We start from the raw sequence: 17,196 nt of genomic DNA, 5'->3' as shown, positions 1-17,196 counted from the left end.
TTTCCACTAGATGTAACCCATTTTGCCTTGCGTGATCTTACAAAGGAGCAAGAGGCACACATTATTTATGATTCGGTGCGTTGTCACCTTTTATAATGCTGAGGTGAAATGCTGTAGTAATACTAAAAATCTGCGGAACAGTTGATGTGACAAAACATACATAGCCGAGCACACAACCACTGAAAAATAGATCACATACACGCAAATGCTTGCCTTGCATTAGGATCAAACTTTAGTCAGTTATGTACGTTAACCATTATAGACATATTCAAATTATAGTCCATATACAGCGCAGGATCAATAATTCAAACCCTAATAGCTTATGTTATAAACAGATTTCCTCAAATAATAGTTAGTCAGCAGTCAACTTAAGTCGACACCTTAAGGTATTGCTGTCCGTTACCACGACAAATACTTGTGTACAGGAATAACCCATAGACCATAAAAAAATAATGAACGTGTTTCTCATGCAGTAAATGCACACGAGCGGCAAAATCGCAAGAAAAGCTTGTCGTGTACTGAAAATTGCTAAAAATCATCCAATATCCTTTTTTATGTTTTAGAATAAATATCCATAAAATACTTCTCAGATAATTTTTTTTTTAGAATCAAGTTGTATTTAACAATTGTATTTAAAAATTGTATTTAACAATTGTATGGATTTGAAATATAGAGATGCATTCTGTTTTAGTCTACTCAGGTGTACCTAAAATAAAAAGTTTAATATACAGGTTTGTGGTCAGGTCTCTTCATTTCTTTTTAATTACCCATTTATGTTCACTGTTCTTTTTTATAAATACCTATAGTATTTGTATTAAATCATTGAATCGAGAACAGTTGAATCGAGAATCCAAAATCGAAACTAAATCGAACAATTTAATCGAAATCGAATCGATTTAAGGGCTTGTGAATCGAAATAGAATCGAATTGGAATATCTGAATCAATACCCAGCCCTAGTATTTTTAATTTTCTTTGCAGCATTAATGGTTATGTTTTTGTCTCAAATTGGTTTTGTTTGTTTTTTTTTTTGGCCAAGAATTTCCACTTACGTTCATTCCTAGTGACTGTTGACTTGTACCCTGAATGAATGAATGAATGAATGAATGAATGAATGAATGAATGAATGAATGAATGAATGAATGAATGAATGAATGAATGAATGAATGAATGAATGAAATTATTTTATTTCGAGCAACATATAAAGACACATAACAAAGGCCATAAAGAAGCATTTTGATAAGTCAGTACAACAAGTGAAATTCATCATACTTATGACGTCACAATTCCAACTGTTGCTCGAAAAGGAGTGGGTAGAAGAAAACTTATTTAAACCCACCCCGATTACAATTAAACAGGAAAAACAACAAAAACAAAAAAAGCTTCCTTAATTATTGACATTCTGCAACATTCAATTACAATTCAATATATATTCATATAAAGAAAAAAAAATAAACATTAAACAGAAATCCCCCTCAACTACTGTTTATTGACAGTAATTGTTGATGGCCAATTTTGTTTTATTTGTTAGGAAAAATAGTTAAAGCCTCAGTAAAGGGATTAATCAGAGTTACTTCGGCATACAGTTAGTGGTAAAACTTGAGCAACGCATGTTAGCATGAGAGATGCAAAGGGGCATGAAATATAAGTGCAGTGCAGTATATGTGGGTAATTTTATACTGACACAGACATTTGGAATTGTCCTGCAGATTATCATCAGCAGATAATCTGGCCACTGGCCTCTTCTGTGGAATATCCAGAGGAGTAATCAATAAAAAGCAGTCCTTTCCACTCCACTGGACAGGGCTTGATTTTGCATGTGTGCGTTTTAATACACATGCGTACATATAGAAAATGAATCTCCATTGTAACATGCAGCCTCTGGAAATCAAATTTCATGTGAGTGTGGATAGTCTTTGCATTGCTTAACAGTCCCTGTTTAGTATGCAGGTCAGGCTATAGGATCTAAATCCATTTCCCATACCTGTGAGAGTGGTCATGTGGGATATCATATAGCCCTGTTTTAAAGCTTGATCTGAGAGAATGCTTTAGAAGCACCATGGTGATGGACTGTAACATACACCCACTTTCTCTCTTTCCCATCGCTCTCAATGCTCTTTCATCTTTTCCCCTTTGTTTCAGCAGCTACTATCTTGGTGTTGGGTGAGGAGTTCATGTGGTTTTAAACAATGAGCTGTGTAACTAGGCTTTTTTGTTTAATAATTGTGACTTTGATCATGTGATTTAGACTCGTTGCTTCTGTAAGGCCATGTCCTACTATGAATCAACAGGCTGGGCTTAGCTGGATTGATTTAGATGAAAAGTAGTACTGTACTTGTGTGCTGGTGATTTTGTCTATAAATGAAGACAGTATAGCGGTGAACGCTGGTCTGTGTGTCACGTTGACGTGTGCGGTTATGGCCCGGCAGCAGGAGAATATCCCCTAACAGTGGGTGGGGGAGGAGGGTATGTGGGTGAAGTGGGATTTAATGACATTGCTGTTGATGCTTCAGCCATCTGCTCAGAGAGAGAGAAAGTCCTGATGCAAACAAAGCTTAGAAACACGCCGAAACAGACAGATGCGAAAAGTGACCTGGCACTAATACAGCTTCTGTTTTTTAATTTGAGTGTAGATGGGGGTGATCAGGATGAAGATTTGATTTAAAGATAATAATATCTGTATGGCCTTTTCAGTCTATTCATTGTACTTTGTATCATTATACTATCATTATTTCTATAATGATCATTATAAGTACTGGGATAGAAGTTTATAGTTCGGATATAAACAATAATGTCTACAGTAGCGATTAAAATAGAGCAAATCACCTTTTGAAAATAACCTTTATGTATCAATTAAATAATTACACCAGTAGGTGGCGACAAGTGACTTAAAAAAATAATTAATTCAAGAGCCGGTTAGGGCTGCAGCTATCAATTCTTTTTGTAATCGATTAATCTAGCACTTAATCGATCGATTAATCGATTAATCTGATTAATCCGATTATAATTACTTTTTTTCTTTATTAAAGAGCAATACTAAATATATGAGACAATAAGACAGGTATCTTAAAATTATCATCTAATTTGTTTTCTTTTTTAGAAAAATGCTTTGCTGTAATTTGTTTTAAAATAAATTGTTTTATTGTTGAAATTGCATACATACATTACATAACTGTGAAACTAAACAATTTTAACAAGTTTAAGCTTCAGCTCAGGCATGACATAAGCATTTACTGTCTTCTGGAGGCTTTGGGACTTTTGTAAGAAGCAAAAAATATTGGACAGAAAGGTAACTTGAATTAAGAACAAGTGTAGAGATGGGCATACTAGAGATGCGCAGATCCACCCGTACCCAATCGTCACAAATTCAAATCCTCAGTGTTCAGGGTGAGGTTATCGTCATATTAGCTACTAACTTTATAAAACAAGCTGTTACAATGATGAATGATTAGCTCAAAATGTACATCTGTATGTGCGATGTAGCCTACTTTATCTGAATTTAATACAAACACATCTATTTTAGAATGAGAATTTTAGATTTTCTAAGGGATCATGTGACACCGAAGACTGGAGTAATGATGATTAATTCAGCTTTGATCACAGTAATAAATTATATTTGAAAGTATATTAAAATAGAAAACCATTATTTTAATAATGTTTCACAATATTGCCCTTTTTGATCAAATAAATGCAGGCTTAATGAGCATAAGAGACTTCTTTCATAATGCTGCATAATTATCAATAATGGTAATATAATAAAGTCCTTTCATATCACCATTTCACAAGCCTACACTTCACATAACAGGCCTGTATGTGCTGGTGGCACTTGGGCTTCATTAACTGTGATAGATTCATCAAATAGTAAACGGTGTATCAATATACATAAATACAAGTAACACTAATTACCATTAATGCAACTTTTGGTGCTGCATGGTTTTGTGCAGTGCTTTTTTTGTCAGTTAACATCCTGTCAGTGATGAAATTTGATTTATAAAATTTTCAACCGATTTTTTTCAGCTTGTTTTGCCAGATCATGATTGGTTGGTGTAATGTTATTATACATGACAAACGGGCATTTATGAATTATGTAATATTTAAAAATATATAATAGAGATTTTTAATTAAATCGACACATTATTTGATTATACGCTTTGATTATTGATGAAAAAAATGTTTGGTTCATTTTTTCCCCATAAAGCCACTCTGAAAAAACCATATATGGCTCGAGAGCCGTTCTGAACAGACTGTGGTAAATCAGCCAGTAAAACGCACGCAACCCATAGCAGCACTGCCAAAACACATGATCATGGCAACACCTCAGACCGACTGATATGAAAAATAAACAGATATTTTCTGACTTTTGAGCTGTTCTTTACTATACACATTGTCATGTTAGTATAAGTCAATTTTTTTTTTGTTTCATTGAGCACAAATATTATCATTAATTTGTGTCTGAAAGAGGCACTTTTGATTTATTTTGAAAAAGGGCAGGGTCTCGAGCACCCAAAGCTCCCCCCTCTGCACGTGGCAGCATACATGCATACACACATACATATGTACATAAATAATTAGGGGTTTAATGGTAGGTACATAAAACTGACGGTTTCTTACCTACCTCGGTTTTGAATTCACAGTTCAGTAAGGGTTCGGTACAGCAGTTTTACAAATTGCTTTTTATATATTTTTATTAAACAGTGGTTTACTGAATTTTTTGTTGTTGTCTGTTCCTAAATTAATTCAGTCATGATTAAAAGTTTCTTAAAGATAATTCTGTAAGCTATATAGGGAGCCCTTACTTGGACATTACTATAATATTAAAGATAGAGCCCAAACTATTAGCCAAATTCAGTTGCTTTTTATTTTTAAATATAATAATCAGCACTCAAGTTTGGTGTAGCAAACCTTGAATGGCCTGCGCGGAGTCCTGATCTCAACCTGATAGACAACCTTTGGGACGAATTAGAGGGGAGACTGTGAGCCAGGCCTTCTCGTCCAAAATCAGTGCCTGACCTTATATAACCTTGTGAAAAGTCTTCCCAGAATCTTTAATAACTTCAAAAGTTGGGCCAATTCAGTATTAAACCCTACAGATTAAGAATGGGATATCATTAAAATTCATGTGCATGTTAAGGCAGATGTCCCAAAGCACAATTGTACAGGAAGGTGGACGTAATGTTATGCCTGATCCGTGTAAGATAAACAATATAAAAACAAGTCTTCCCAACTAGCATCCCCCAGCGAATCTACCCCCAGCCCTGGTAGTATGTAATGTAGCATGTGCATATATAGGATCAGTAATGGGAAGGGCAGTCACAGGACAGCCCACAATCTCAACCATACCTTTAGTAAAAAAAATATCTCGAAATATTTCTCGAAAAAAAAAAAAAAAACTGCAATGAAGAATCATGGGAAGGAGTGCCAGTTGAAGAGCGCATACTGACATCCTGTTGACCAATTGGTAGTTGGGGTGGTTTCAAATGAGCTTTCCTCGGAAAGGTAGGAGCCAAACATTTACATATGTAAACTTCTGGAGGGATGAGAGAGAAATAGAAAGTGGCTTGCTTGGTTGTGTGTCCATGATTGTAGTCAGAGGAACAGAATGTACCGTATTATTCACACCAGGTTAGAAAATGTTTCTTTCATGGCTAACAGCACTGAGACTGCAGGGTTTATGTGACCCGACAATTCTGTTATAAGGAAAACATCACAATGGAAGCCTAAATGAAATGCCCTTGACAGGAAAAAAACATACCTGGACATTATGCTAACTCTAGTCTCCAGACGTGCTGGGGAAATCTGCATTAATATGGAGCACTGTAAGCTCACATGGCAGCTGTTTTGGTATCCTAGTTCAGACTTTGCCTTCCAGGGTTAGATGTGCGAAGACCGCCAAATTGGTTGGGCTGAAAAACAGCAGATTGGCCACACATTTAAGCCAGCTCAGAGAGAATGTGGAGAGATTAGGAGACTGGAGGAAGCAAATGGACTACCCTGTGCATTCATCTATCTAAATGCATGGACTATGGGTTCCCAGATGGTCCTGATTTTTGTCTCTCCCTCTTCGTCTCGCTCTCTCACTCTCTCTCTCGAATGAACTCTCCTGTCGGATTAAAGCCTCTTCATCAGGCAGCGCCTGCATGCATTCTGATTGGCTGAGATCCTCTAGCCCACTGCTCACTGGTGAGTGCACTTGACGAGGTAGCCACTGTTGTCGGGGGCAACCACTTACTGCAGCAGCAGAGACCGGCAGCCAGGGCTTAAAGAAGAGAGGGGAAAGAAAAGGAGGGAGAAATTAGAGATGAAAACATGACAACAACAAGGGATTAAGCCCATGGCATCAGCCGAGCCGTTAGGACTCCTTTAAAAAAAAAAAAAACCCTCCCACCGCACACAGCTGTTTGTGAAGGGAAGAGAAGGAGGGATGGAGCGTTTCAAATGAAGAAGCCGAATTGAAAAAACAGCTGAGTGAGAGAGAATGTGCGACCTGCTTTGTACACAATAGAGTTGGGAAATGCTTATGGATGTGAGTGACTGACAGTGTGGCATCACACAAAAATACACACTGACCAGATATCAAGGAGCCAGGAGCAGCCTGTTATGAGGAGCAAAAATCAGTGGTGTCACCTGGGCGCAAAGGATCGGGCCACGTCCGTGTTGATTTGAACTGGGTTGCGGATGAGCAACGCAGCTGGACCCTTCATTTGACCTTAACATGGGGGACGTGACAGAATACCAGCGTCTGCCCAGCGATTGCGATGAGGATGAGGTATTGCAGAGTGTCCAGGTAACTGATAACAGTTTTGTTGGCGTTACTTATTTTGAATATTTATTAGTAGTAGTATTTTCATTTGTTTTTAATGTACATTAATCTCAGCTTATTGCATTTGTGTACAGTAAGAATTACACGGTCAAAGGTGGATAAACACTGACTAACCTCTAAGTAGACACTTACACTTCTGGTAAGTGTGTCAGTGTGTCTCTAAGACGCTACACTAACCCACATGTGGATGATTCGTCACGTGATGCGCACTCTGATTAGCATGGTGGAGGGTGCCATACATTTTTATTTTCCCTGTCTCACACACACAGGTCTTTGGCCACAAAGCATGTGCAATGAACAAGACTGTGATTTGCTGTTGTTGTCGATTGTTAGTCTGAACAACAGCATCTGTGTGTTTACATGGCATTGTTTGCTCTGGGTGGTGCTCTGCTACGCTAGTATAGTGTATATGAACACTGCCCAGACAAAAAAATAAAGTTGGTGTTTGGATTTAAATAGGCAAATGCTTAAGAGTCTATGATTGGTTCGTTATTTTAGTTTACTTATGTTTCTAGCATGAAGACACATCACGGCCATATTCCAGGATGACAATGTCAAGATTCATCAGGCTCAAACTGTGAAAGAATGGTTAGGAGGGAGCATGAAGAATCATTTTCAGACATGAATTGGCACCTCTGAGACTAGAGCTTAAATTAATTGAAAGTCTTTTGGATGTGCTGGAGGAGACTTTACAGAGTGCTGGACTCCTACATTGTCAATGCATTGGTCTGGACCAAAAACTGATGGAAATGAAATCCATCAAAGATTTATTTTCATCAATAGGTGCATAATTATTATTATTATTATTATTATTTTTTTTTTACAGTTCACAAAAGTCAACCACACAACTTTTTTCAACATTATTGTTAATAAATAATAATAATAATAATAATAATAATAATAATAATAATAATAATAATAATAATAGAAGTAATAATGCATTTTTTTACTTGAGAATCAAATCCGCATAGAAGGATTTCTAAATGATCAAGTGACACTCAAGACTGGATTAATGATTTAAAGCAATAACATACATTTTAAAATAATACTTTTAAATCATCATAATGCTTCACAATATTATTGTCTGTGCTTTAGCTTTTGAGCAAATGAGTAAATGAGAGACATTTAACCAATCAAACCTTTGCTGAGCCCTGAAGATGCAAACCATGCCCAATCCACAACACTTATGTGCTTCACTGTTGATTTGAGGTTAAAACATGACATTTTTTACCCATGTAAACTGTGTGAACCCAAATGAAGCAAATGTGAAGTGTTTACATTACAAAGGAAAATTTTAATTTATTCTGTAATCAGTCTTTAAAATGCACTTAATCATACTTAATGACTGTTTCCAGAGCTTTCTTGATCCCTAAGGTTTTGTGAGACCTCTAGAATCATCTCTGCTCTGCCTTTACTTGGTGATTTGGTGGGACGACCCACCAAATTATGTGAATAATTTAGGAATAGGTGTGACAATTTAGTATATCTCAAGTCCTTGAGCAAAGAGAGCTTAAGCAAAGAGAGCTTCAGTGCGTCCATGTCCTCGTGAATGGTAAGAGGTTAACCCTTTAAGGTTTTATAGACAGAGGACGTTATTCACTCATTCAAGCTTTTTTATTTGAAAGTGTATATGGTCACTTGTGAGCCAAGGTATTTAATAGTTTATTTTATTTTTTCTGCACAAAGATAATTGCATCTCTGATTACTTGTGTAATTAACCTTTATTTATTAAGGTGGCAATGTCTGATACACAATGATGAAGAATACGGTTTAAGATGGCCAAGCTGTGTGTGTGTGTGTGTGTGTGTGTGTGTGTGTGTGTGTGTGTGTGTGTGTGTGTGTGTGTGTGTGTGTGTGTGTGTGTGTGTGTGTGTGTGTGCGTGTATTAACACGGTTTCTTTGTTGTCTGCTGGATTTTCACGTTTTCTTACTTTCTCACACTTCGTTCTATGACCTCATCCCTCCTTTGAGAGACCCAGATGATATTTTCGTCCTGCAGAAACGAAACTGACTTCACACCTCAGTCATCAGCTTCTCTCTTTTTTCCCCCCATACACAAACCAGTCTTTTGCTTTATTCCTGTTTCTGTCTTAATTTTGTAAAATTGCCTTCAAATTCTTCAAAGAGCTCTTTCTGTGTGAATGAAGGGCCTGAATCAGACCCAGATATCTTTACTGGGATTATTCCCCGCATCTGTGTAAACTAGGGGTGTAGCGGTTCTCTGTAAAATATCAAAATTCACCTCCACCCACCGTTCACCGCGGTTCATCTCTAATCAAACAACAAAAGACAAGGAAATCGCTCCCTGCTCTTGATCGAATAGCTTTTAACTTCAATAAGGTAAATTTAAGAAGATTCATAATTAATTCATACAGCAAATATGCAATATGTTTTTAAATTTGATTACATTACTAAAATTCTGAACCTGAAAACTAATGTTAGACTAACCTGAAAAGCACTGCTTATTTTATGTGTATCTTTGCTCAATTTTATCCAAATGTGTTGTTGCTTGTAGTAAGGATATTTGTTGTTGTTTTCATTATTTTTTTGACAGTAGTCCTTTTCTGGAGATTTTTCAGAAGAATTTTTTCAAGGAGGCTATATAGGGATCATTACAGGGGGATTGGTGTATGTGTTTGTCTGTGAAGACAACTCATTAGAAAGAGCATTGATCTTGCCATTAAACAAGTAACTAATAGTTATTTTGTATACTTCTGTTGATAGATTCAGTACTTCAATCATCTTGCTCAGTCCGAATAAATCCCAGTAGATATAATCAAGTCATACTCTTCATTTATTTTAGAATATTCAGAATATTGTTTCTCTGAAAGAATGTATGGAAGTTCTGAGAAAAATGTGACGTCTTTAAAGCTGGAGTATTGAGCTGCATATTTAGCATCACTTACAAAGCTGAATTGGAGCCTGTAAACAGAAGCATGCATTGCCTTTTTTTGTTCAATTCGGGTTTAAAAAAATAAAATAATTATGACTTCTGCCTGCATGACATTTCCAGATAAGTTTGGACTTTAGAGAAGATTCGTTTAGTAAATGTAAAGTATCCAAACTTAGGTCAGTCAAATGCCTAAGGTCACTAGCACTTCTGTGTGATTGCTGCCCTCTGGTGGTTCATTAGAGCTCTGCAGCCTGTAAACAAGTGATTCATCTGACCACTACACAAAATATTTAAAGTAAAAAGATAAAGTAATACAGTAAAGTAATACAGTAGTCTTATGGTCTTAACAGAGTAGGGCTCTATTACATTTATCAGGCTTGGTGCTGTTTTGACATGGACCATCATAGAATCTGCAGGCAGACTTTAGAGCGAGGGTGGATTTGTCTTCTCTGTGCTACATATGGATGTGTTGTGTGAGCTTTGCTCATCCGGTCCAAATGTGCAAAGCAGTGGTAAATACTGGTCACACAAATGCACATAGAAGAAAGTGTTCCTTGATGACACAACCATCACCTTGTTTCTTTTGTTTCAACATTATAAATGAAAATTCGGTCTCAAGACTTTTGTTAATCCTTAGAACATAAATACATTTTTATCCATCCATTTGAAACTTTCAAGGTTCAAAAATTTCATAAAACCTTTTAAAAAAAGTAATCCATATGAACAAAGCATGTTAACTAATGAGAGATATGGTCACTTTATGTGAAGAACATATTTAATTTAGTCTTTTATTATCATGTGATCCAGTTTTTTTTTTTTTTTTTTTATTCAGTTGGCCAAATTTAATTTCTGTGAATTAAACTCCATCAATTCACAGAATTTCAGTTCGGCCAACTGAATTTTTGATGTGATCAGTCACTAGAACATTTTCAATTGGAGCCATTATTAACATTTTATTAACATAAATCCATTAACAACATGTTTCATTTTTTGTGAACTATCCTATTCAGATATCGATATTTGTCACTTGCCCTCTTATTTGAAATTTTGTCATTAAAATATAAAGTGTTTTGATAGTCTTTTAACTCAGCAAACAAACAAACAAACAAACAAAAACTAACTTGTAGCCTACTAGCAAGTTTATTGCTGTATTATCATATAATTTCTAATGAACAGACTGAATCCATTTACCATTCAGCAGGCCAACATAAATACAGCAAAACAAAGATACATATGAAATAAACCGTGCTTTTTTGGTAGAATTAACAGTTTTCAGGTACAGAAATAAAGTAAACAAATGTTAAATAACACTGCATATTATTCACTGTATAAATGTAATACATATATTATTATTACATTGAGACGTAACTAAATTCTATTGTACAACACTAATATATTTCTGTCACAATAACTTCATACACTCAACTTTAATTTGACGGGTTGCTGTGAGGTTTCTGTGTGTGTGTTTATGATATGATGATAGATTTTGTCGAATGAAACAGTAAAATGCTTATGAAGGGACTGGACATGAGGTAAATCCATTTTCATACATATCGAGGCGGCAGAGGCGGAAAAACACTGCAAGTTTCAGTTTGTGAGGTAAATGCAACCGCGTGTAGCCTATGTGCCATTCATTCACACAGAAACATGCAGGATTCATATTTAAATAGTCTTTTTGTGGCTTAATATTCACACAATTTTCACACAAAATATTCGTTATGCAGTAAATTACATTTTTATGACTGGATTCGGCCTGTGTTTTCTTCCTCACTGAAATTAATCCTTTTGACAGTTATTTAGTCAAATGGTGGGCAGTTTTGTTGTTTGATTAACATTAAAGCATAGAAAACAGTGCAGGAGGAATATTACAATATAATCTTGGATTATGCAACATACAGCTAATTAACAAACCATATTGGATGTTTTTTGTGCTATAGCCGATATGCCGATGCATGTAAATTGAAGAAAAAAAATCTGCATTTTTTTGTATTGCAAAACACGTTTGCTGATATTGAGGTGGGATATGTGTAAAGTTATGGTCAGGTGTGGTGGGATAGGTAAGTTTAACCCCTAGAGGTCGATGATTGCGCTGGTGCGACGGCCGCAATTTTTTTTTTCTTATCAAAGAAACTCAAATAACTAACAACTGTAATGCATCACTATACTCTGTTAAATTCCTTCTTGTTTTTGTGTACAGTCACTATAAAAACAATGTTGTGTTTTTTGCTAAATAATGAAAACAAACATGATGCGCAATATGCAGCCTGTGTCAACGAAGTCTAATCTGATTCCTTACAGAAAATGATCTCTAACTTACTGAAAAACTTATCACACAAAAATGAGACGCATGTCTAACAAAACATTAAAATGGCAGGTTCTAAATTATGTAAATCAAAAACAAATGTTCTGTGTTTATGTAATCAATTTGAAAAGAGATGTCAGTTGCTTGCGAGCCTCTTCATTATCCACTAACGCGCCACACGCGATCCATGCTGGCAGAGTCCACTCCCACATCAACTCAAATAAATGCATCAAGAAGAGTGCATGTGCTTTGCATCACTTTGAGATGTGTTGAGAAATAATCCTGAAATAATTTACCTCAGAAAAGGCTGTTAAGAGTAACTGCCTGCCAATTATGAGGTAAGTTAGTTTCTGTGAATATTAAACCGCAAAATGCTGTTTAAATATGAATCCTGCTTCAACCTAAAATGTCATAGATGTAAGACTGTATAGAATTTTTTTTTTTTTTTTTGCCTGTTTTGGCCAGATTTTGTGTTTACTGTAAAATAGCTAGAAATATTAATAAAGCTTTATTCGCAAATGTATGCTCAGATGTACAATATGCTACTTAGTGTAGCCATTAATACATATTTTGTTTCAAATTAATGTTTAAATATTATAGCCTAATGTTATTTTTTAATTTAATATAGGTTGATTGTGAAAATTGAACAGCACGGGTAATAAAGGAAACATCATTAGATACGCAATATGTCAGAAGACATGGAGTTTGTCAGAAATTTTGACCACTTCATTAATTTTTGTTTTGTAGAAAGCCTTTCTTTACAGTTAATTTCATTTTGTCTAAATTGTATCTTAATTATAATATTTTTTAATATATATTTGTTTCTTATTTAATAAGAAGCAAATATAGCGGCATGATCATGCATTGCAAGCATGTCTCATAAATTAACTTAAACTCAAAAATGATATTTGAGTATTCTGTGTAAGAGAGCTTACAAAATCAAATGATTCAGAACTTTTTTGCTATTGAAATGACTGAGAAAAGGTGTCCCAATAAACCTGAATTCACACTATACTCTTTGAAAGCATAAATGCCTTTGACATTGATTTTAAATCCCAAATATTTTACTTATAACCTTCATCGTTACCAAGCACACACACACACACACACATTGTGTGTTTTGTGGCATTAATCCGGTGTCTTACTTTTTCTTTTCTTCAAAAACCATGCATAAATGTTATTCTCTCGGAAATACAAGCATGTACATACATGTTGCTCTCATGTACACAATACGTGCATTGTATCAAATTATTATTTTAAATGTTAGTACGTAGTAGTTAAGACCACCTTAATACCCCCCATGAGTAAGCCACAGGTCAGTTTGGCAAGGAAAAAAAACCTCTGTAAGATGAATTGACCAAACACAACGACACCTACAGTGTCTATAGTGTAGAGCTGGTTTAAATGTTCAAGCAAATCTTTAGTCACAGGGACCCACTTTCACCTCATTCACAGCTGTGCTAGCATTACCATTTTTTTCCCCATTCCCTCGCATAAATAAAGCGCGTTCTTCGATAAGTCTCCAGAAAATTCCTGCTGCATTAGCTGCTCGGTCTGAAGCGTTGCTGGAAATTCTTTGTGTCAGGGCTGTAATTGGAGGCAGACTGTTTATGACATGCAGGGCCCTGCTTTACTGCATCTGTCCTTGCTCACCTCATCTTCCCTCTTGCTCCTAAAAAACAACAGCGCTCAATCGGCATTGTACATTTTGTTTATCGCTCAAAAGGTTGCACATCTGGTTAAACTCTGTGGGTTTGATAAATGAGTGGGGAATGAGGGAGGGAGAAAGGACGTAAATAAAACATGATTTATTTAGCTGGGGGTGGTGCCAAAATGTCCTCTTTATATTTTGGAGGGCGAAGAGGGAGGGGACAAATTTTGAATGTTTGTTTACAAGAGGTTGAGATAACGTTTTTAGAGGGATTGAGGAAGGAGAAAGCTGTGAACCAAATAAAGAAGAAAAGTCAGGCCATGTTGGAGTTGAGAGCAGAGAGAGAGAGAGAAAGAGAGAGAGAATAAAAGAAAGATGTGGTGAGATCCCCTCCTATCTCTGGCTATGGTGGTTTTCAGGAGGGGGATTTGTTAAAAGCCCAACATATGGGAAGAACACAGGAAATGAGCTCTCCATCCTGCAGTTAAATCTGACCTTTTGGCTCACGATCAAATGCTCCTCCATCCGAATACCATAGAGTCTCTGTCCCAGGCACAGGCTGATGGAGGGAGGAGAGGGAGAGCAAGAGGGAGGGAAAGAGAAGGGGCACTTCCCCAGCGCCTGTTTGCGAGTTGCAGGAATTACAGTCACGCACTAGGGGGAGAGAAAAAGAGAGAGTCCTAGACGCTCCTCCTGCTCCAGAACAACACGTCCCCTCTGACACAAACATGCCAAAAGGCAAAAAAAAAAAAAAAAAAAACAGTACCTCTTTTAAGCAGACCACAGAGGCACTAAGGGAGGACTTTGTCTGGGCTTTGCAGCTCTTCTGATTCTCTTATCACTTCCACTATGGCTGTCATCTGAGTGAGGGATTTGGGAATAGAAAAAATGTCCTATTAATAGCTGGTTGGTGGACTGAGCGAAGGGATAGAGGAATTGGCAACTGAGAAAACTGACTTCAGTACATTCTGCACAATCTTTTTTCTATAAAGAGGACTTCACCTTGCACTCTTTTTGCAAAGCCTGCAGTGTTAACTTGGTTTTGGGATGTTCTAACTAGGCTGCCAAGTGAACAGTTCCCTTTGGCAAACCTCTCTCTGGTGTTTTCTTTTTTGCCTTTCCCCACAAGATCCCCCTGCATACAAGTTCTCCAGGCTAGCACCGATCTTCGGGTTAAAGGGGCTTAATGTGGATTGCCCGCGATGGAATGTAGTACGTGGGCTGCTCAGGGGACCTTCAAACTGGAGAGACCTTCACAGTTTTGGAGTGGTCTCTTCATCTGGGATCCTGTTCTCCAGCAAAAGAGTCACGGACGCTAAGCTTGACTTTTTGTGGGTTGTCTGATAGAACTCATGATGCGACGTTTTGACAAGCTCAAAAAATCATTCCCATTTCTTGCTCATTTCCATGTGTACAGAGTAAGTCTGTTTTTTATTCTCTTGTGCAGCGCATGCTGGGTTTCAGTTTGAAGAATAGCTCTAGGAATTTCAGGACTGACACGTGCATGAGTATTGGTGTAAAACCGCACCATGCCTTTACACATATGCCAGAGCTTAGCTGTGTGCATGGATATCATCAGACCATACCAGAGCCTTATCCCAACAATACATCAGACCTTCACATTGCATAACTTGTCCTAACAGTCCACCCTTTATTATGTATGCACTGTCAGCAGTCAGGTGTCTATGTTTTGTTTGGTTTGGCATGTAGCCTATATACTATTTAGTGTGCATCTATCAATTACTCTTGTAATGTTATTTCTTAAGTTTGTGTGAAGGGTGTAACCACTCTTGGGTTGTAACTTATGGCCTTTGTCCAAGGGCCATGGGTATAGTTCCCTTGGGATAAGAGGCTACAGCCTTCTAACACCATATGCATTACTTCACACTGCACAAGCTTAACTTGTTGTAAACTTGTTGTAATGTGCCAGTGCTTCAGTAATGCCACAATATCAAAGGTTTGGAATCCTAGTGGCACCACAGTATTTTTTTTAAAAATAAATCCATGGTGCACAATATTATGAATATTTTATATATATATATATATATATATATATATATATATATATATATATATATATATATATATATATATATATATATATATATATATATATATATATATATATATATATGTTCTCAAATGCATTTGGCGCTTGTAGCTCAGAATAGCACAATAAAATAACTTTTTAATGTGACAGCATCTAAAAATGCAAAGCACATTGTGCAAGACTATAAAAACATATTATGCAATGACCAGAAATAAGCGTATCATGCATGTTTACATGGACCAGTGGTTAAAAATTGCACAGATGGAATATAAGAATGCAAACTGCCACTTAATGAATCTACTGTAATAATCCATAGCTGGAGACTGCCTTTGTTTCATCACAATACTCATTTCTGTATCAAGACCAAAATAATTTCCTATTTAGCATGTTACTTGTAAGGATTTATTGATAAAAAGTGATGGGAAGCAGCCTTTATGACCACACGTCAATCTCAGGATCAGGTGGATCCGACTCACATGTCCAAAATCACAATTGAGGACTTGGAGGATTTGGCTATGAGGACTGATTACTTGCATGGATTTGTCAGACTACAAGACTTCATATTAAAGACAAGGTTGTAACAGATTTCACTCAATTTTGACTGACACATGTTGCTGGCAGCAAGTACACATTTGACCTACTTTGCCCACAGGGCAAGTGTTCTCCCTGTCCATCATCAGCTGCTCATCTCGATGAACACTTTCTAGAAGTCTCTAAAGAGGCCAGGGCCCTCATTTATCAACAGTGCGTAGAAAAGGTTCTATTTTTCGTCGTATGACTGAAATTTAGAATGTGTCTAAGTACAAGAAAATCCGTATATTTATCAAACGTGCGTACACAGTTCTTACGCACATGAGTACAAGGAAATAATTGCATCCATTAGGGTTTGAAACCAACTACGCATTGTGTTTAAAATGACTTTATATCCATCCATCCATCCATCCATCCATCCATCCATCCATCCATCCATCCATCCATCCATCCATCCATCCATAGCTATATAGTGATTTTAAACACAATGCGTATATATATATATATATGTATGTGTATATATATATATATATATATATATATATGTATATATATATATATATATATATATATATATATATGTATATGTATATATATATGTATATATATGTATATATATATATATATATATATATATATATATATATATATATATATATATATATATATATATATATATATATATATATATATACAGTCCCTGACAAAAGTCTTGTCGCTTGTGTACAAATTGACCTAAAGTGCCGCTGAAATATATTTCTAATCAAGATTTTTTTTACAAGAAATGGCTCATTTTAATCCCACCAGCTTTTGTGATAATGTTTCAGTGAAAAACGAAACTTTCAAAAAGTATTCTAATATTCACAGCTTGGTAAAGCCCATTGAGTCAATTTTTGCAAAGACATAAGTGTTGTCACCTTGTCATATGAGCTTCACCTGTGACTAATAATG

The 17,196-nt window shown here is 36.1% G+C and overlaps 1 protein-coding gene across 9 annotated transcripts in view; it reads left to right on the top strand.

Annotated features, from left to right (window-relative positions):
• Positions 1–17,196, top strand: part of tnk2b (tyrosine kinase, non-receptor, 2b) — a 119,012-nt gene that overhangs the window by 58,671 nt on the left and 43,145 nt on the right. For 5 of the 9 annotated variants that reach the window (XM_067454346.1, XM_067454343.1, XM_067454345.1 and 2 more), the window contains exon 1: positions 6,234–6,782. The exons of 1 other annotated variant lie outside the window; for it this stretch is intronic. In XM_067454346.1, coding sequence (XP_067310447.1) covers positions 6,711–6,782 — 72 coding nt within the window. In that variant the 5' untranslated portion in view covers positions 6,234–6,710. Of the gene's footprint in view, positions 1–6,233; positions 6,783–14,451; positions 15,083–17,196 lie in introns of those variants that run through there. 3 more of the 9 variants (XM_067454344.1, XM_067454342.1, XM_067454347.1) reach the window with 1 other exon arrangement.

The sequence above is a fragment of the Pseudorasbora parva genome, chromosome 9 (genome assembly GCF_024679245.1).
Source record: "Pseudorasbora parva isolate DD20220531a chromosome 9, ASM2467924v1, whole genome shotgun sequence".
In the NCBI taxonomy this organism is placed as follows: Eukaryota; Metazoa; Chordata; class Actinopteri; order Cypriniformes; family Gobionidae; genus Pseudorasbora; species Pseudorasbora parva.
The sequence above is the reverse complement of the archived record's forward strand: the minus strand, read 5'-3'. Positions and strand labels throughout refer to the sequence as shown.